Source organism: Eleginops maclovinus, chromosome 13 (genome assembly GCF_036324505.1).
Source record: "Eleginops maclovinus isolate JMC-PN-2008 ecotype Puerto Natales chromosome 13, JC_Emac_rtc_rv5, whole genome shotgun sequence".
Lineage (NCBI taxonomy): Eukaryota > Metazoa > Chordata > Actinopteri > Perciformes > Eleginopidae > Eleginops > Eleginops maclovinus.
Genome location: NC_086361.1, coordinates 5,693,337 through 5,715,072, shown reverse-complemented (window position 1 = coordinate 5,715,072; position 21,736 = coordinate 5,693,337). Strand labels below are relative to the sequence as shown.

The 21,736-nt window shown below is 40.2% G+C and overlaps 1 protein-coding gene across 2 annotated transcripts; it reads right to left on the bottom strand.

Moving 5' to 3' along the window:
* Positions 1–2,258: 2,258 nt before the first annotated feature.
* sfpq (splicing factor proline/glutamine-rich) lies at positions 2,259–21,095 on the bottom strand. 2 transcript variants are annotated; one of them, XM_063899095.1, is made up of 12 exons: positions 20,191–21,095; positions 19,318–19,506; positions 18,903–19,204; positions 18,676–18,771; positions 17,972–18,168; positions 17,774–17,858; positions 17,486–17,597; positions 17,338–17,374; positions 15,471–15,568; positions 3,132–12,700; positions 2,555–2,640; positions 2,259–2,380 (listed from the first exon to the last, which is right to left on the bottom strand). In XM_063899095.1, exons 1-10 carry the CDS (start codon positions 20,980–20,982, stop codon positions 12,590–12,592), a joined length of 2,019 nt encoding a protein of 672 aa, XP_063755165.1. In that variant the 5' UTR covers positions 20,983–21,095; the 3' UTR covers positions 2,259–2,380; positions 2,555–2,640; positions 3,132–12,589. The 2 variants fall into 2 exon arrangements, with proteins under 2 accessions (XP_063755165.1, XP_063755166.1); XM_063899096.1 differs by having other exon boundaries at positions 3,132–3,180.
* Positions 21,096–21,736: the final 641 nt, after the last annotated feature.

The following is a 21,736-nucleotide window of genomic DNA, read 5'->3' as shown; positions in this document are numbered from 1 at the left end:
CAGGATACAAGTGATCCAGCAGCGGAAACCTTGCACCTTTGTCTTTAATTGTGACTGCGCTGGTTCAGGGCAGGAGCACTGAGGAAGGTCAGCGAGCCAACTGAGAAGAAGGCTTAGAACCTGCCTTTGTTATGAGGTAAAAATCTCAAGTGAATTAATGTCTTTAAGTCAGTTACCAAAACCCTTCCATTTATTTTCCCACTTTTGTCGAGTTCACTTGTTGAAGTATTCCCCTTTGTATGTTTGTATTGTTTAGTACTTTAAAATGGGTGCTTATTTGCAAGAAAGTGTACTTATGAGAGACTAAGTTGTAAATACATTTTTTTTTCATCAATCAGTAAGAAGAAAAGATGTAAAGATGCATCGATTAGACCAGTCGTTCCCAACCTTTTTTTTTACCAAGGCACCCCTGAAAATATTTCTGACCCCAAGGCACACCAACTTTTCGTACATTTAAAAACCACTTCAGAGCTTAAACTAAAAACAAATACACCATACATACGTTTTTCAAATAAGTATTAATTTAATAGAACATTTTATAGAACAAATAATCAAATAGAAGTCATCCTAAAAAACATATAATCCATCCTATAATAACAACAACCAGACTAAAAACGTCATCACGTTTCTTAGTATGATGCATGAAATATTATAAACTGGCGTCCAGTAGGCTGTTTAGTTTTGACTGAAAATAGTAGGCCTACCTGTGTAAAAACAAAGATTCCATGAGTTATTATTTTACATTTGGATTTCAAAAGAGGTAGGCCTATCTCAAAATAAATAATAACTTAATAATTATAACAGAATAATCCGTTCAAACAGCAAAACAAAATAAAGCTATGTTATGCATATGTTAGTGCCTGCTTTTGGCAGCAGAGTCTCTCTATGCGCAGGTGGAGAGTGGACAGCGCAACGCGGAGGTCCTGTTCCCCTGACAGCCGGGCGGGTCTTGTTTTTGACATATGCGAGTGAGGAAAAACGCCAGATCGCACAAGTAGGAGGTAGGAAACTATACAAGCACGTTAATGGCACTCAGAGGGATGCATACTCGTGTCCAGTGCCGCTGCTAGCCATTTTGGTGCCCTAAGCATAATTCCTTCATGATGCCCTCCCCCCCCCCCCCAATAAAAAAACATTCGCGGAAAAGTTTAACTTTTTTATTACCTGACTCCTGTTGCCTTTTCATTTCCAAAAATGTTGAGTAATCCAAAAGACCACTGACAGCAAGGGCACCCACAGGGCGCTTGGGACGCAGATTGTGCAGATTGTGTTTTCGTTTGTGTTTGTGTGAGTGGGGAGGGGAGGGGGGGAGGGGAGAGGGGGGCACCATCGGTACCTTTGAGTAGTATGCCTAAAAAGTGCCTCATATTTCTATAGTCTACTGAAATAATTTCGGCCTTATAATTATTATGACGATTTTTCATTAGGCTATTTTTGGTGGTGCCCCCTCGACACTTGGTGCCCTACGCACAGCGCGTAATGCGCGTTATGGGAGCGGCGGCACTGCTCGTGTCCCACAAGCAGCCAAAAGATATCCAGACGTAGTTCACCGTGCTTCCGTTTCAGGGAACGGTCCATAGATAGCTCTGCGAGTTCATCCTGAGCTCTGCTGTTTAAAATAGTGGCTGATATTAATGAGAGGATTAAACGGACCCCGGAGCTGGGCAGTCAGCATTCGCTGTACTGTCTGCTTTTAGACTTTATTTGCACTGCTGTTCCATCATGTTCTGCCATCCCTGCCTGTGTTGAGTGCTGGGGTGCTTTATTTGTTGTCACTACATAACGATCCATCTTGTAGTGTTTTGGCGCGAGGATAAAAAGCTGCTCTGCACGCCGGAAACAATGACGGCTGACATAAGTCATGAGAATTTAAGCAGTCCTTATGAGGCTATATTCAATTTAATATTTCTTAATCAGAGCAATATATACCGTTTATTAGCTTATCAACTCCATTGTACAATCAAGTGAGGAAAAACATTTGGAACATAGGCCTAAAACAAAAGATTCTACGGCACACCTGGACAGTGCTCGCGGCACCCTAGTGTGCCACGGCACAGGTTGGGAACCACTGGATTAGACTATCAAGCTTTTTTTTCGGTATTACTTTGTGATTTTATTTCAATTCTTTGTAAGGCTTCATATGCTGCAACTTACATTTGACTGAATATGTGCAATTTTGTTACAACAGGTTTAAGTAAACTCATACCTCCAATAACCTGATGATCATCCACCTTGTAAGAAATACAAAACAACTAATGTCAGGTTAATATAATTTATTAACACTTTAATTTAAAAACAGTGCATCCCTCCTCTGGACTGCGGGCTGCTTGTCCTCCTGCTGGATGCTTCCTGGTACTGCATCACGTCACCAGCTGCAGCTCTGACATGGAGCAGAAAAAAGGTTTTGTTAAACTGAAACGATGCTTCAGCAAGTAAACTGCAACTTAAATAGGACTTAAATGCATAATTTATTTTGCATTATAATTGTGGATACATTTTCTTGAATGCTTAAGTAACAAGATATTAAATGATAAATGACTGCAGGGGAACTTACATGGAAGTCATCCTGGCGTCCGCACAAAGTGCATCAGCTGGGTCTCCTGCAGCTTTGGCATTTTAACACATTAGTCTTCATTTCACCTAAAAAAAAACAACAGAAGAGACAAAAGACAAGAGCAACTGTTAATTATCTATTACATAACTACAGAACAACGATTTGTAGTGCATCCAGTGAAGCCCTGCACAGCTTCACTGGAGTTTTAGTTTGTTCAGTGGGGGTATTTACTCATGTATTTTAAGTTGTCCAACTCAATGAGAAAGTCTCTAAAGCTCGTGTTAACCACAGACCTTCTGTCAGCCAAAACCAACCCAAAAACATTGACTTTGAGACAATGGACATGTGGTAAAATACTAACTCATCTCCAGGCTTTAGGACCCATTCCTGCTCCACTGTATGCATATGGCATACATTTATGTTAGGCAGGTAGGCGCATAATGAGATTTTCTTGGTTAACAGGGGACATATCGTGGTTGCGGTATTATACATTAAAGTGCAAAAACTAAATCGGGGGGCATAACATGTTTGCCACCAATCCAACAGATTGCAGAGAACTAACCACTGTAGATCTTACCTTTGTTTAATGGCGTGGATTCTCAGCCTCCTTCCACTGCTCGAGGTTCCTGTGGCGAGAAACAAACGATGAGAGCCGAGTAGTGAACTGCTCAACAGGTTAATAACATTTTTTAAACGTTCGTTTCATACACAATAACTTTTTTGAGGATGCCACATTTGAGAACAAGAAATAAAGAGCACCTATGGGTGTTTTGCATGTTTTTTGTATGTGCAGTGACTTAATGTTTTAATTGTAAATACTAATAATGATGTTATAATGAAAACATGCATTTAGAGTTTAAGTGTGAATGTGAGAAAAAGTTCAAATAGGTTGTATGAGAGAGATACAAGTAAACAACAGATTTTAGAAAGGCATCTCAGGATCCTGAAGTAGATACTTTTGTTGAAACTGCAGTAGAGACAAAATCATGACAACGTTCAGGTCTGTTGCAAACCTTGGGGAACTGTCACAAAGCCATATGAAGCTGAACTTCATATTGACACATCAGGGGTGTTACTGCAAAAACCCCAAGCAGAGCTGGGAGCTACACCAAGAGCTTATGGAGAGAAGACTTGGTCATTTTCATTGTCAGTCGTGCAGACTTTGAGGCCATTAGAAGCCATAAGGGTTGTTCTGGCATCACACTCATTGACAGGACATGAAGATTATTGTGGCCAATCAGGACCGAGGACATGGTTAGAAAATGGATCACAGTGCAGACAGATACATCTCGGCAGCCTCCAGGGCTCGATTCACGACATTGGCTGTACAGTGTGGTTCCCTCTTGATCAAGGAGAATCGATAACTCCACAACAGTTATTTAGTCTCCTACGTAGAAGCAACAAAAAGGAAAATGCCACAGTGGTCATGTATTGTGTACCCCGCTGCGCAGACACTGGCAGTGAATGGTATTCCAAAAGGAAGTTAGAAAATATCAGCAGTAAGAGGTACTGAGCGAAAAGCGATAAAGAGTCCAGCACTACTGTAAAATCTAATTGTCACAAAATAACTACATCTACCCCTTTTCCTCCTCCCTTCCCTTAAAAAGGATGTCAAATAAAGTTTATAGATATATTTTTTAACCAGAAGAAATAATCAGTTTCGGGCATTGCCCCATTATACTGTCAAAAGTGTATGTTGGTATAACAAAAAAGTAGTGAAACATTTGATAACCAAAACATTAAAGGATAATTAAGCTGTAAAATGTTAAACTACAGTTCCCATGATGCATTGGCGGATGTAAACAGGAAGTAAACCTTACATTTAATTAGTTAGGATGCATGCTGCAAATGTTTTTAATATAAGCTTAATCTCATGTGTGTAAAAAATGGAAATGTACCAAAATACTATATTTCTGTGCATTTGGAGGTTAAATTTAACTTTACAAGTTTACTTGTAAGTTCAAAACAATCTAAAATATCTATAAGTATTAAGACATAAAAAATATTTTAGATATTTAAGACCTGTTGTGAATAATGCACTGGTGTCACCAGTGCACATGTCAGGTGAGGTACTATATCCACATTTTCTTTGAAGAGAAAGTGAATTGAAAAGGCTAAACATGAGCTCAGAAAATAAGTCAATTTAAATAACTGTTCTTTCAAGATAAAACTCTCAGCCTACAAACAGTAAGTCACAAAGGTTGTTGTGGAAGAATCAGACCAGGGGAACAAAACGACAAAACATTTTTTTTACAATCCCACCCAGAGCAACCCAACAGTATGTGCTTCACTTGAAAGCTGCAAAGATCCCAACCCAGTACCACAAAGTATTAATGTTTATAGTTTTACATTGAAGACAGTCAGGAGTGATGACAACAGATGCTCCGGTAACATTTAAATAATTACAATGGTTTTTATTGTTGACCATGGTTCTGTGAACCACAATGGGACTACTGTACTTAAGGTGAATAGACGTGAAAAAGTAGCCTGCAAACTGTCCACACAGCACTACGACTGTTCGAGATATAAAAAAGATGTGAGCACAAAGACAAAACTACCCAGAAAGCTCTTAAATAAATGCCATTTGAGTTTGACTCATGTCTGGTCATTGTTGCACACAGCCTGCCTATTACTGAAGCTCAATAGCTTTTAAATATTGCAGAAAACATTCAGCAAAAATTACCTAAGAAATCAGCACAAGCTGAATGAGGAGACTTGACATTTCGTACAGATTTAATCCTTCCAATACTGGTTACCTTGTTTGAAGCATTCAAGCAGTGCTCTCACAAACTGACAGCAGCACACCCTTTTTTAGAAACTAGTGTTGAACCATTGACTCAGCAGTCCATACATAGTACCGTTCATGCATACATACAGAGAAGCCAAAGTACTACAACCATACACACACTGCACGGTCTAAAATGAGTTGCCACATCCACACACAAAAAGGTTGAAAAACAGAAATCTGCACTGTGATGCCATTCTTTGCAAGTGTGATGCCAGAAGCCCTGTGAGCGTCACTGAACAGCAACGTGGTGTAAGAGAGGACGGAGAGAAGAGTTAAGTTAGGGGAGAACTGTGCATCTGGTATTATAAACATGGATGGAACACTTACCTTACTTGTTCAGCTGATCTGTGTAAGCATACCTCTGGCTGCAGTGCAAACAAGTCCAGGCTTTACTGTCCACTGACTTCTGCAGAACTACCCATCGTCAATGTAACCCAACTGCAGAGAAGAGCCTCTACTGTGGACTGGGGCAGCCTGTCTCTGACAAGCTGGCTGACAGCAGCTACACATCTCTCATTTAACCAAAGACACGAAACACACACACACAACACGCCATCCTCTCTTCAACCGTTAGGTGTACGGGACTTCCTGTCTCAGGTAGGTTGGTGAATGGGGGGGGGGGTCGGTCAGGGCCACTAGTGTTGTTTTGCTCCAACAAGGTCAGGGATTTTCCAAAAGTTAGAACAAATATGGGTGCAAATGAGATGGAAAGGCATGAGTCCTTGGATAACTATTCTTCAGGCATGTCAGTGTCAAGCTATGCCAAAATGTGTTGCATTATGGGATGTCCATGTTAACTTTTTTACTATAGTTACTTTGTCAAAGCTTTGCTTTAACGTTGCAGTCAAAATATGTGGGTAATAAGGGATATCCCTGATCTCAACCTCCGATACAGGTCCTGTGTATTCTGCTACGTGTTCTCAACTGCCTTTGTATTCATCTCGGTAATATAGTGCCAATTAATAGAGCCATAGCATTGATTAAACTACCACAATGCAATCTAAATGGGCGGTATTTATTCCCAGTGCTGAACTGCCATTATACTTGGTGTACTTGGATCAATGTGGTTAGCAATGAACAAAGCTTCACTCTTAACTTCTAGTAAGGAATGTCAGCGTCAAAGCTTTGGTTACCAATTTACTCAAATAACAAAGGCTAATAAGTGTGTTGGCAAAAACACATTACAGGTTTTTAACTTTAACAAGGGCCGTTACTAGTTGGTATAACATCTTTTGATGAATATTGCCAATATTTCAACGTAAATAACAAAGTCAGAATGTGTTGGCCATAAGAGAAAACCCTGTCCAAACATCTGAAATCAATTCACAACTTAATGCCTGCATAGACTGATACTGACAATGGCCATTATCAAAAAAAGTCAGTGGTTTTCTTTTCAACTGCATTAACACATTAAGGGAAAATATACTGCAACATGGGAAGCTTAGGGTTTTAGTGCGTAAAGGATGGCCAGAGTAAAGATTCTCCATCTTCAAACTTTACAAGCTGCGATCAAAGCGCAGCATTTCATGATTAAACATTAATCCAAGTCTTTCAAAAACAAGTTCTAGTTGGTCCTTGAGTTTTCATCATCAACAGCTTAGAAGCTACAGATTTGTCTTGGTTTGGAAAGTTCCTTCTCACAGTCCAACACCTTTAAAGATGGTCAAACCTGTTAAAGAAAAACAATTTGTACACAACACCAACACAGACATAACATTCAAAGTTTTAAAAGATATACCTGGGTCACTTCAATGAGCACTTGTACTACGTTGCAGGATGTTCAGATGCTGTTGGAGCAAAACGTCTCTGTTCAACTAGTCCTTGCTTATCTTCATGTTTCCTTACAATGCTCTGATACTTACTAATTGTCTTACCAACTCACTTGTTCCCCCCACAGTTTTTGCATTCAATGTGAAAACACAGATTCCGGAGGTCAAGTTAAGTTAACTCAGAAAATCTGGTTAAACATCTGTCCGTTGAATCAGACACAGGACTATATATATATTTACCAAATAAGACTACCAAACTGAATCCTTTGTTGCTGTTCATTTTAAGTTTTCAAATTAATGGACTGTAATGAAGTCCAAAAAAGAAAATGGAAGCTTGACAAATTATGAAACATTTAAACTAAAAAGACTAACAACTAAAATTGACATGTGGAATCCCCTTAAGCTTTCAACAGTGTAATGCTGCATTACCAGAGAGATTTGGACTTATCTTTACAAATGGATCTTTTACGACAATTGCTGTGAACTTTTTCCAGAGTGAACTTATTTTGGAATGGCTCTCTTCAGAAAATATAACTTAACCCAAACCAAACTGGGAAAACCTTTACTAGAAGAGCAATCATGTAGGTACAGCAATGTCTTCAAACATATTAGAAAAATAGAAAACTCAATTACTGGCTTTTAAAAACTAAATAAACCCTCAAGTTTTAGGCATAATTCCGTTTTAACATCTTGAGTGACATTGGAAATAAATAAAGTTGCAATCTGTCATGGTTGTCTTGTATTCAACAGAGGTTATCTCTCCAAATCTATATCCATGTTTTGCAAAAGGATTGCCACAAAGCTAGATAGATCTACTTATCAAAGGCTAACATGTCGGCATCCTGAATTTCTTGCCTTTCACATGTTCTATTGTGAGTCTTACTAAAGTAAATTTGTACACGAGTCCAGTGTCAAGTTTTCTTTTAGCCTAAAGCATCCACGCTATACAGCCACAAATTCCTCCACAGTCCACAATCTTTAAAGCTGGTCAAACCTGTTAAAGAAAAATGTACATAACACAAACACACGTCACATTACAGATGAACACTCTTTGATCTCCAATTATATCACCATGTATCCATAGTCCGGTGTGTTTTTCAGGTTTCTTAGAGCCCACACAAAGGGGAAGGATAAGTAGCGATTCTTACACAGTAAAAATGGCAAGGACATGATGAGGTATCAACATTTTACAGAAGTTTTTTTTCTGTAGTGGGAATTAAACTGGCAGCTCTGAAAGTGTGTGGGACGTTTAACAACTTTAAAATGATTAGGCTCAGATTAGTGACAATTTTGAAACAATGTCAAGGTGTTTAAGGATAAAAGAGATTCAGTTTAAAATACTCTATTTTTACTGTTGGGCCAAGAGAGGGTAACTTGGACCTGGAAAAAATGGCTTTCAGTATTGTTGGAAATATCAGAGGGTTAAGGGACGTGCCAGAATGTCTAGATTTTGATTAACAGCATCATTAGCAAAGATCCCGATAATTGGTTGGATACACCAAGGTCTGAGCTCTCCATGATTCTCCTAACACCTTCATAAATTGTTGTTGACAAGGGAAGCCTTGCGGAAGGATAACACTTTTTCAGCATAATCAAAAAGTAATATTAATTAGATGAAAGGGGGTGAAATGCACAAATGCTTTTATATTGTTTGTTATTGTGCAGAGTAAATTCACACTGCATGAGGACGTTCAAGTAATGTTTAAGTTTCTTTGCGTCTTACATACTTTAATGTTTTGGCAGCTATTAGGCAACTGAAAAGAACTATTACTGCACTGATCACTGTGGTCCTCCAATTATAGGTCCAACTATTGTCCAAAGTCAGCCCGTGGATGTTTACAGTTTAAAAAAAGCACTGTACCAAAAACTGTTGATCAGGACACCGCCAAAAAGAAAAAAAAAGGGCTTTTCTGAGCAAATTCTCAATTTCCATCAGAAAAACACAGTAAGATGAAAGTATACTTAGTTCTCAAATGTGGTTAATACAAAAATACTTACACTCACTTTCAAGCCCATCTCCTATCACACAACTCTCAGAAATGCTTGCTGAGGCAAGCCAATGTCCGTTTGATGCCAACGTAATGTCAAAGTACTTCAGACCGGGTACTGACATTATTCATGGGGAGGGTCCAAATAGGGCATAAAAGTTATCATTTGAATATCAGTTGCAGGAAGACTTTAGCCAATCATTTGATTTTTTGAAATAGCAGGCTCTTTTTTAAGATCTTATAAAGCTCATTGTTACCTTCACCAAGGATTCGGTCTGGACCCTTTGCAGGATTATGGAAAAAAACTGCTGCAATTTTCATTACATTTGGTGGAAGGGTGTAGCATGGGCCAATAAAGACACGGTGATGAAGCGATGGGCCTTGGCAGAGGGCTGTGCTCCGCAAGTGCCCTCTAGTTCAAATACGTTTTTGAAGGCTCTCCATACTGGGCACAAAGCACCCATGACGGCAGTTTAAATAAGATTGTATTTTCTTTTGAAACTTATTGTGTCCTACAATATTGCAACAGATGACATTGACGCAACTACAGCTTAACACACGTTGTCTCTTTTAATGCAAAGCGGGCACCCAATTAATGATATGAAGGAATATAAACCAATTCAATCTAGAATTGATGAAAGTAAAGAATTGTGACTTTTTGCAAAGCGACAAGTTGTAAAAAGGGAATTCCCAAACACCATCTCTTGTCAGTTACAAAAAGTAGAAAAAGGTGCATCCAACATTGGCACGGTATTCAACTGCAGTTCAAACCACATCAATGCAGTTGACCTTGCGTAGGGAGAACGTTCTCGTCTTCTTCAGGATAATAAATGCTTTGCAACCTTGTTATCTTCAACTTTTGTGAAGGGCAAGATTTTACAATATTGGCTGTCTTGCTGACTCATGTTATACTCATTTCATGCAACTGAAAATCCTAAATCCTTTTATATTTTCTTTCTTATAACGGAGCTCCTTCACAGTCTTAACTTGATAGCATGTAATTATGCCAACAAATATTGTATCTATTGTATCAACATTCAATTTAGTTAAACATAGAAGCTGTTGATAACTATACCCAAAAATAAGTATTTTGACTGAATAGGACTATGTTTAGATGCAGGTATGTTATATTATAGACGGTCATTATAATCTTGGTTGAGTCAATAGAAATAAAATTGGGCTCGCTAACAGTAGGTTACTTTTCAATTCTCATTGGCCTGCAGTGTTTGAGCTCATTCATGTGCAAGCTTAGCTTGCCTGATATGTCGACTGAAGATAGCAAAAAATACCAAGTAATAGAGTGCCGCAGGAACGAGTCCTAAAACCCAGAAGTTATTTAGCATTTTACAACTTCTGGTTCCCTCGTCTCAGAGTGAATGTGATTTCTCCATAGGATTTGGGAAAATGGCTCGAAGGTCTGTGGTTGACAAATTTCAGATAAGCATCATATTTTGCTCTATGACATTAAATACATCAAATAAATACCCCCCCCCCCCCCACTGGTGATTTTTGAAGAGTTTACGTGTCTGAAAAACAATGGTTGCTAACAAGCAGCTGAATAGGACTACAGAGTTTGTCGAGGAGGTTGTACGTCAGTACGCCGAACATGTAAACATTCCCACTAAGTTTGTTTCCCCCTGTTCTGCTTGAAATACTTCTAGTTCAGTGTAGCTAAAAGGAAAAGCTTTGTTAAAATAAGCAAGCGCACGAAAGTCAGTTGAAACAATCTTAAGTTGGCGGGACGTTGAAGTCCTGCTACCCTGCTTTAGCATAACGTTAGCATTTTGCTTCTGGCGATTAGATTCATGCTTCAAATATTATAGAAGTAGGGTAGACGTGGAGATTATCCGGCTGAACAAAACCTGCATTCATCAAACAGGTTGGTTTTCCACAGATCTGATTTTTTTACAATGTTCCAAAACCCTATGGAGAAATCGCATTGCTTTTTTGTCGAGGGAACCCATGTGCAGCTTACTTCCGGGTCGGCCTACAAAAATACATCATCCCTGTGGTGCTCTATACCGCAACTTTTTCACATGGAAACCAAAAAAGACTGATAAGTATTGTAGAGCTGTATACAATGCATCGTTATATATTGGTCTCACTGTCGAAAGACCAACTGAGGCTTAATTAAGGAAAATGCTAACAGACTGAGGGTATTCAAAAGCGTAATGCACATCTCGGTGGATTGCTTTGGTTTTTTAATTTGTAATTCGCTGTCCTCAATTTATCAAAACAACCCTTCAACTACCAAGAAGATGCCAACAGTAACTTTGTTTCAAAATGTACAATTTTGAAACAAAGGAAAACGCGGTGATCCTTACATTTTTAAATATTGTATTGGACTGCATCTGAACGTAGTCATTAGCCTTCAAATATTGCTCAAAGGATGCACTAATATTTCCTGTAAGTCACTCAGTATCTGATAAAAGCATTTGTTTTTATAAGATGATGAGTGTGTAGTTGGCTACCCACAACCACAAAACAAGCCTTTCTTAAAGGACCTATGTGTAGTATTTCTGCTTTCCTGAAACATGTCTGTAAAAGAAGAGTTACTGAAATACAGTGCATGAACCATGCTTAAACCACTTCAGAATGGCAGGTTCAAAGAGGAGAGTTCCATAGCTTCTAATATGTGTTTGTGGAGAAAAAACACAGAGTTGCATATTGAAGTAAAATAAGAATATTGCATCTCCTGTACAGTTCCAAGTGTTGAAGGCAGAGTAGCCTTGCAGAAGCTAAATGTCCGAATGCCCTTTACCAATAACACATCACTGCTCACTTACTTATTTTTCTTAAGTCTAATAAACACTTATATTACATCGAGAATGCCAATTGTAATCATGTCAGCTTGTCCATTGAGTTTAAATGGGAATAAAAAACAGAAGAAGAAGCAAATGACTTAATTTGCAGTGACCATATGCATCAGGCGGGGCTACGCGTCGCTGAGCCAATGAGGTTTAGGACTTCGGCAGAGATAACACATAGATCCTTTAAGACCCATCGTGGCAGAAATAGCCACGTCAATTACAAACAACTAGTTGTCAGTATGTTGTTGCTTTTGGAACATATTAAAGGTTTATAGTTTAAACTTTAAGAAATAAATGTTAACGTTTTGCCGGACACAACCAATGTCTCTTTATTATAATACATGCTTTGACTCCAAATGTATGGCATAAAACACAGCCATAGAAGGTAGCGAAAATGGATACAGTTATCACTTCACGGCGACTCACAGAGCATAATACATCTAGAAAAGAAAAGTATACATGTGTCAGGAAGAGCTAACGATCACACAAGGCTGTTCCATCTTTCCATACTACTGACAATAAAAAATAAAAAAGGAAAATATTGACTGTCATAAAATGAGTAAATTGTCAGGCTAAAAATGTAGCAACAATTTAAACTTAAATACAAGAAATGCGACTCGACATGTTTGTTGTGGAGAACCTATACAAATGGTGCTGCTGGAAGCTTCAAAGAGCAGCATTTAAAAACGGGGTTTCTTAGCAGGACCATCAAACTCCTCGCGGACCCTGCCGAACCCGGGGTTACCAGGACCCATTCCCCTAGGACCGCCCTGGGCAAAGCGCTCGTTGCGCTGAGGGGTTCAATTTGACAGATGCGCAGATTGTAGGGGAGGAGGGTTAAGTAATGGTTTAGTGCGCAGGCACAGAGTTCATGTCCATATGGAAGTGTATAAATGGTACGGTAGTAAAGGTGATTTGTTTTATATTGTGAGATTTACAACACAACCAGCAGGAGACACATCCGAAGAAACGGTTCGTTCCAATATGAAGGTCCACAGGTGCCACAGGTTACATACAGAAAAGGAAGAGAGGGTAATGCTTTCGTTAGTCAGTGCCGACCTATTGCGGTCTCTCCAGTGCATGCCAAGACCAGCCTTTAGCCTAGTCTTACTACTCCGTAGGTCTAGCCTTTTTGCTACCCACAATTGTCTATTACGTAGTGTAGCAACAGAAAACACGTTGGAGGCATTCATGAAAATAAATATGTCATTGTTTCTTTTGTGTTGCGGGCTCAAGTCGTTTCCTTTAATGATATGTGGTTTCCTGAGTGGGAATTCTAGATTAATATACTATCCTGCTATTACAGTACCTCTTATGACACTGCATTTTTATGAAATTCATAAATGACTTATGGTCCCAAATGAGACCAGACTCTGAAGGACTACATCAGAGGCATGTGTAGAATATTGCCACTGTAAAATGAAACATTGCACAAGACATTTCGCCAACAGGAAAACAATATGCACATTATATGCCAATGCTGGCATACTCTGTGGAACCTGAATAGTGTGAAAAGCCTCAGAATCTAAAAACTCAAACACAGAGAGTCTATTTTTTCAACATGGCTACAGTGGAAAAATACGGTCAAATCAGAACATACATAGCGATGTAGTAAGGAAGCGGATTACGAGTACTCAAGTGGATATCAAACTGATCAGCCGCCATAAGGAGCTTTACATTAAGGCATAATTAGTAAATAGGTTGAGTGAGCGTTTCATGGATTGTAAGAATTTCTAAAACCACTTTAAGGAAAATCATGCTTTACATTTAAAGCAAGAATATATAATTATGGGATGCTCTTTTAGCATGAGGACACAAAGTTTGATTTGCCAAACAAGGGCAAAACTCTAAAGTTAAAGCATATGCTTAACAGAAAATGGTTGTATATACAACTTCAATGATTGATTCATTTATGTAACCTAAAAAGTGAATACATCTTAAGATGTTATAACAGTCAATTGTAATTAGGGATGGGCTGCGAAAACTATAATTAAATGCACCACAAGGCAAACAGACAAGTAGTAGTATTAATAAACTCTAGCAGTTATTTTATTGGCATTTTAAAAACGTTCTGGTGTAATCTATTATCACACCGCAGCATTTCCTCTCCTCGCTGTTTTGGGACTCAAATGTGTCCAACTTAAGTCCTATTTGAGAGTACAAAGCCAATTCTTAAGCAATACACACATTTAAAATCATTGTAATGTAAAGATTTAGATAGATAATATTTATTATATCTGTTCTGGCTACAGACTTTTGGGACCTGCCCTTATGCTTTACACAAGCACAACGTGCCGATTTGCTAATCGCAAATGTTTACAAACAAGCTAAAACAAGCCATCTGTGTAGTCTGTTTAGCTTAGAGTTTGTCACAAATCTAAAGATTGAGCCAATTATGGCCCATTTAGTCAAAGCCCTCCTCCCTGCAGGCTCTTTAAAATTGTTTCCAGAGTTGGCTGTACAAAAACATTTCTGTTCCATCCATAGATACAACATTACCTTATATTAAAATATAAATTAAATCTCATCCTGTTCTCAATGTGTACATTTAGGAAAAAAAGCTATAATTTAGTCAAGAAAAGAACCAGTAACAGTATTGAATGAAAACCAAACTGAAATGAAGTATCATTGACAGAATACGCCTCAATATAATCCAAACGATACCCATCCCTAGGTGTCAACCAGAAACCAACCTAACATTGGTACTACAATTCTGCCAGAAGCATAGATATCAAGATCTTTGTCCAGTATTCACAAATACACCTTCTCAATACAAATGTTCACAAGTCTTGCCTGCCCCCATCAATTAATCCTGCAGTTAATCCAGTTTAAATATTGTGGTCCGGTTTTAATGCCGTATACCGTCAGCCTGCACTAAAAGCATTTTAAATGCTCAATCATTTAAAAAGATGTTTATGACAAAAGTAAAGGATGCTTGGCGAGAAGATGAACTACACCCCTACCCTAGTTAAAATACATGTAGCCTGTTGCTATACAACATCCCTTCATCATGACAGACAATGCATGAAAGGATAGTTCAGTATGAAAAAAAGTTGTTTTTTCACAAATCAGCACATTGTCAAAGGTTATGTGAACAAACTCAGGTAGACGACATTCTGCCTCTGGTGAAAAGGTGCCTGTTCAGCTCACATGAGACAGGGCTTGCAATAGCAGTCCACTACACAAATGTTGTGATAAGAGTGAGCAGAGCCATTGGATTCGGCCTTCAGCTGTCAGACAGCACACCGGAGAGCAATTTCTTATGATTTAGTGCAGGTTGACGGGTTTCCTAGCTGAAAAGCAGTAAGAGCCAGATGGAAGTAACTGAGGGGGCTTGGCTTACCATTGAAAGAAACTATCAGGCACTCAGCACATCTGTCAATACAACAACAAGCAAGCCATCCGAAGACAGCTGGCCGCACAAATCATTCATAACTTCCCATAGTGCTTGGCCAGCTGGCCTTGATGTTGAAAGATCAGCTGGGAGTTCTTCCAACAAAAAAAAAAGAAACCAACACAACTACATGAACTACAACTCGTCTAAAAAGAGGGATACGTTACCATTTCGTTGGGCATCAGGCCTCCTGCAGCTGGTCCCATTCCCTTCGGTCCCTCAAAGCCCATTGGGAACTTCTGGTTGGCTCCACCAAAGGGCATATCTATAAGAAATGACAAGTCAAATATAAACTCTGCACATCCTTATAAAAGTGTTGAGATACGGTCACTATTTAGCATGGTGAGGGAAAAGGTGATTAAGTAGACTTAGGCAAGATATACAGTGGGGCAAAAAAGTATTTAGTCAGCCACCAATTGTGCAAGTTCTCCCATTTAAAAAGATGAGAGAGGCCTGTAATTTTTATCATAGGTATACCTCAACTATGAGAGACAGAATGAGAAAAGAAAATCCAGGAAATCACATTGTAGGATTTTTAAAGAATTTATTTCAAATTATTGTGGAAAATAAGTATTTGGTCAATAACAAAAGTTCATCTCAATACTTTGTTATATACCCTTTGTTGGCAATGACAGAGGTCAAACGTTTTCTGTAAGTCTTCACAAGGTTTTCACACACTGTTGCTGGTATTTTGGCCCATTCCTCCATGCAGATCTCCTCTAAAGCACTGATGTTTTGGGGCTGTCGCTGGGCAACACGGACTTTCAACTCCCTCCAAAGATTTTCTATGGGGTTGAGATCTGGAGACTGGCTAGGCCACTCCAGGACCTTGAAATGCTTCTTATGAAGCCACTCCTTCGTTGCCCTGGCGGTGTGTTTGGGATCATTGTCATGCTGAAAGACCCAGCCACGCTTCATCTTCAGTGCCCTTGCTGATGGAAGGAGGTTTTCACTCAAAATCTCACGATACATGGCCCCATTCATTCTTTCCTTTACACGGATCAGTCGTCCTGGTCCCTTTGCAGAAAAACAGCCCCAAAGCATGATGTTTCCACCCCCATGCTTCACAGTAGGTAGGCTGTGTTCTTTGGATGCAACTCTGCATTCTTTCTCCTCCAAAGACGACGAGTTGAGTTTTTACCAAAAAGTTCTATTTTGGTTTCATCTGACCATATGACATTCTCCCAATCCTCTTCTGGATCATCCAAATGCCCTCTAGCAAACTTCAGACGGGCCTGGACATGTACTGGCTTAAGCAGGGGGACACGTCTGGAACTGCAGGATTTAAGTCCCTGGCGGCGTAGTGTGTTACTGATGGTAGCCTCTGTTACTTTGGTCCCAGCTCTCTGCAGGTCATTCACTAGGTCCCCCCGTGTGGTTCTGGGATATTTGCTCACCGTTCTTGTGATCATTTTGACCCCACGGGGTGAGATCTTGCGTGGAGCCCCAGATCGAGGGAGATTAGCAGTGGTCTTGTATGTCTTCCATTTTCTAATAATTGCTCCCACAGTTGATTTCTTCACACCAAGCTGCTTACCTGTTGCAGATTCAGTTTTCCCAGCCTGGTGCAGGTCTACAATTTTGTCTCTGGTCTCCTTTGACAGCTCTTTAGTCTTGGCCATAGTGGAGTTTGGAGTATGACTGTTTGAGGTTGTGTACAGGTGTCTTTTATACTGATAACGAGTTCAAAAAGGTGCCATTAATACAGGTAACGAGTGGAGGACAGAGGAGCCTCTTAAAGAAGAAGTTACAGGTCTGTGAGAGCCAGAAATCTTGCTTGTTTGTAGGTGACCAAATACTTATTTTACCGAGGAATTTACCAATTAATTCATTAAAAATCCTACAATGTGATTTCCTGCATTTTCTTTTCTCATTCTGTCTCTCATAGTTGAGGTATACCTATGATAAAAATTACAGGCCTCTCTCATCTTTTTAAATGGGAGTACTTGCACAATTGGTGGCTGACTAAATACTTTTTTGCCTCACTGTATACAAGATTATTTTTGACTGCTTAAATTGTTGAAGATAACTTACCATTCATGCCAGGATTCATTCTCATTTCCCTGTCCCTCTAATAAAAAAAAAAGAGACACAAGAGAATAAATATTAAACCAACAACTGATGAAATAACTGCATTGCACATATGTAAGAGTTTTCAATTCTTACAATAAGTTTAACTTACATCCATGAAGTTGCCCATCCTGAAGTTCTCCTCACGCTGGCGGCGCATCTGTTCTTCCATGTCCCTCTTGCGAATCATCTCTTCTTCCCGCCGGCGTCGCTCTTCTTCTTGTCTGGATAAACAAACAAAAACGTTTATTATGTGATCCTAGTTTATAAATATAAGAAAATGTGCATCTTAAATAATGTAGAAATAATGTAGTAGGTTTGTGTTTATTAAGTTGCCCCAGTGGCCAACATCCCTTTCTTTAATAAGCAAACTATGTTCAATTCTAATGAACATAAATACCTGATCTGCATCTCCTTCCTCTTCTGCATCTCCTGACTGTGCACCTCCTCCATGCGCCTCAGTTCCTCCTGTCGCCTTAGCAGATCTGGAAATGTGAGCACACCACATTTAATTATGGCACTTTAAAATATTCCACATGTCAAGTGGGACATCCATCTTGTCTGTTTCCTCCTCTGGTAAATTCACAACTACACTTGCCTTGTCTGAGCAGGCTGGCCTGGTGCTCGTGGAAGGCATCTTCCATCTCGCTCTCCAGCTTGTCACGGGCCTCGCGCATGTTCTTCTCCACCTGCTGCCTCTGCTGCTTCTCCATGTCATCCAGGGACTTCCAGCGCTTGGAGTACTCGTATTCGAAAGTGCCAGGACGAGCAAAACGAGGAGGTTCCTCACGCTCCCTATAGAAATAATCAACACAATGTACGAATAGTTAGGTTAACATGATTGTTTACGCAACATACAACTGTGAATTGCCCTGTCCATTGGAATTACTAAAGTCAAGTAATTTAAGAACTCTTGAGCTGAGATAAGATGCTCTATTGTAACAAACATTGCTGAATACAGTCTAACAGTAACACTCGATTGAAAACTGGGCCATATTGTGATTTTAACTTTTCATTTGTCCTACAGTGAGCAGTGTTGCCAGTAAAGGGCTTTAATGCAACGGTCATCTCTTTTACCCCTTCAATCAGTTTACACAGGTAACCGTCTGCCTCTTCACAGAACATTGATTTGTAACAGCTGCAACACCCGAACCGCAGCCCCACCCCCATCACACCATCTGCTGCTCTCAAAACAATGACTTCTAGACAAAGACGTTATTCAACTCAAAATCATATCAACACTACTTAGTAATCGCTTTTAATAGAAAGGGAGATGGCTGTGGCAAACTGAAACTCGCTTACGCTTGATATCTGGGGTTTTTCTGTGCCAGTTTTTCTGGGAGACCATCTTCATCGTCATACTGCTCCAGAGGCTCCACAACAACAGGCCGTGGGGACCTAAAAACGGTGACACAACCAAGACAAATGAGTAATGGTTTCATTAACTTATTGAGGTGCATAATAAAGTTGAATAATGAAGACAAAATATATGTGCTTTTTATTTTTTATAAAACATCAATAACACTTACGTGGTGAGAAGGAAGACACCCTCGTTGCAACGATCCAATGCCTTTCTAGCAGCAGGTTTGGAAGCAAATTCAACAATTCCCTTGCCTGTGGGGCGTCCGCGATCATCCACGATGACAATGGATCGCTCAACCATTCCAAACTGCGAGAAGGCTTCCTCCAGGAGCTCGTTCGAAACAAATGGTGACAGGTTCTTCACAGACAATGCAGCAGAGTGTGTGGCAAATCGAACACGCAGGGGTCTGCTTCTCATTGGCTTGTCATCCAACTCAGCTTTAGCTATCTCTGCAAGTGCACGGGATTCCTACAAGAAACAATACGTAAGATTAGCCTTAGCTACTTTGAATCAGATTTTCTCCAGAATTGTCAGCCTATTCATTGACCAGTTCTGAAACAAATAAGAATGTAATGTCTTACCAGTCGGATGAATCCAAAGCCTTTGCTTTTGTTGATAAAAACTTCGCTGGGCTCCCCATATTTTGCGAACAGCTTCTTGAAATCTTCCTCCGAGATGTCGTTGGGCAGATTCCCAATGAACAGGCGACATCTCTGTGTGTACGTTTTCTCGCCAGGCTTCAGCAGCATGGAGAGGGTTGCCCTGAAGGCCTGTCGACGATAAAACAATAAAAACATGTAATTGTCCGACTAAAATACAACACCCTGAAACATTAAAGTTAAAATGCCAATAGACATACGTTATATTGTGCTCAGATATGACTAGACCTTGCCTCTTCAGTCGCTTAATTTGTATTTCATTAATGTGTCCAAGACGAGCCGCCCATCCCCCATTCGCCATTGTTGCTCGACGGAAAAATAAGTCAGACTGACGATAATTCATAAACGATAAACTAGTGTACGGGAGATGTCGGCGCAATGAAAATGACAATTGGTGTTAAGCAACATAATGTGTTGCTTGTGTTTTAGCACAAGCAACACATTATGATATTTGTGAATGTACGCGTTACAGACAAGATGGCGGAGAGCTGAAACGAATGCAATAGGGTGCGCGTGATTTTAATCACCGCCTGTACCGCTATCAATATAAGTCATTTTAAAATAGATAGTTTTATTTTAAGAACTACTCGGCGAAGAGTGCTATTGTTACTAAAACGAATGACAGACACGGGCGACTGAATACTATACGTAGTTAAGATAGGAGAGAAACCCCCGCCCGCTCGGGCTCCACAGTATTACTTATCGAGCGCATTGCCAACTGAATAAGCTAACGTTAGCGAACAAAGGCTCGACATGAACCACAGTAAAACATGTATTACAAATAATAACACTGACCTTATCCTGGCTGCCGTCGGTCTCGGCTTCGTCGTTGTTTGTGGACATTCTTACGCCTGGATCCCGTTCGGGCCTAAATGCCGGTGGTCCTGTCCGCTGGCCCTGGAATGGGCCTGTCCTCTGGCCTTGATGAGGGCCTGCTCGCTGGCCGTTATTGCCATGGCTGGGGCCGGACCTCGGACTTTGTTGGGGGGGTTTGGGGCCTTGCGGAGGCCCTGGCTTTTGGGTCGGATGTGGAGGCTGCTTTTTCCCGTTTGTGTCTCCCATCGGCGACTTCAGCTGCTGGTTCTGGTTCTTGTTCACCTGGTTCGGTGGAGGAGAAGTGATGTTGGGTTTTGGTGGTGGAGAGGTGATGTTGGGTTTCGGTGGTGGAGACGTGATGTTGGGTTTCGGTGGAGGTGACTCAATCGTCGGCTGCAGTGCAGGGGTTGCCAGTTTCGGCTCCGGTTGCTTTGCCGGTATTGCGTTGGTCTGTTGTGCTGGTTTCTGTATCTGCTGCATCGGCCCCTTCATAGTGAGAGCAGGGCCAGGAGTTGGTGGAGGAATAATTGGCAGTGACTGGTTAGGTTGCGGCTTCTGTGGGGTATTTTGCCCCTGATTCAAAGGTCTGATGAAGTTGTTATTGGCTCCCCTCCGATTTTGGTTTTGATTCTGGTTCTGGAAAGGATGGTTCCTGAAATGTGGGTTTCCCATTATCCCACCCCTCATAGGGCCGCCTGGCCCACCGCCTCCTCTGCGTTGCTGGGAATGATTCATCGCAAAGCCACCACGATTATTGTTGAATCGAGACATTGATCCTTATATTAGCAAACTCTATGATTAAAATACAAAAAAAGAGTTGAACTGTGCTGCGTAACAACGGTCAGCGTCCGATGTTTGCAGGTCGAGCTCCTCAAAATGGCCTCTAACGGATATGTCGGGAGGAGTCTTTCTTCTCAAGCGCAGCAAAGCCCCGCCACGAGCCGCTGATTGGTCTGCTGCCCAAAAGGAGGAGGCACCAGGATCGTTCAGGGTAGCGTCAGTTCATTTTAATTTCTTAGCTAAAAGCGCAAATGCAGCTCTTTCCCAACCTCCCGGTCTCTTTTTCTATTTTAAAGTAGAAAATGTACACAATATACCTATTTAGAAAACGATATCATCTAAATGTAGAGGTATTAAGTCATGGCTAAAAAGAATCAACATACATCTCACAACAGATGCACATTATGCATGTTTTGTATATATTTGTGGATGTATTTTGAATGGGATTTTTATTTTGCATTATATCAGAATCATAATACCTTTTTGATGGGAAATTTTCAATTGTTACAGTAAAGAGCCAACAACAGCTTAATATCTCTCAAGAACAGCAGTGTACACAGATACAGACTATAATACCATTGAATCCCAAGAAATGCTTACTGGTCCTTACAGTTCAAGTCTGTCTATTAATGTCTATAATTGTTGGGATCCAGACAGTCCTGTGTAATTTTTGACCAACCGAAATTCCTGCTAGTGAAAAGCCTTTATGCATCTCATATCAAGTTAGGAAAAATGAAAAACACTC

What these genes read in the sequence shown, in the direction of transcription:
- sfpq (XM_063899095.1), bottom strand. Translation starts at nt 20,982, where the DNA reads ATGTCTCGATTCAACAATAATCGTGGTGGCTTTGCGATGAATCATTCC. An exon ending in GCTTTGGATTCATCCGACTG is followed by an intron (nt 19,205 to 19,317) that starts GTAAGACATTAC and finishes TGTTTCTTGTAG; the next exon opens with GAATCCCGTGCACTTGCAGA. An exon ending in GCCTGATGCCCAACGAAATG is followed by an intron (nt 12,701 to 15,470) that starts GTAACGTATCCC and finishes TGAACCCCTCAG; the next exon opens with CGCAACGAGCGCTTTGCCCA.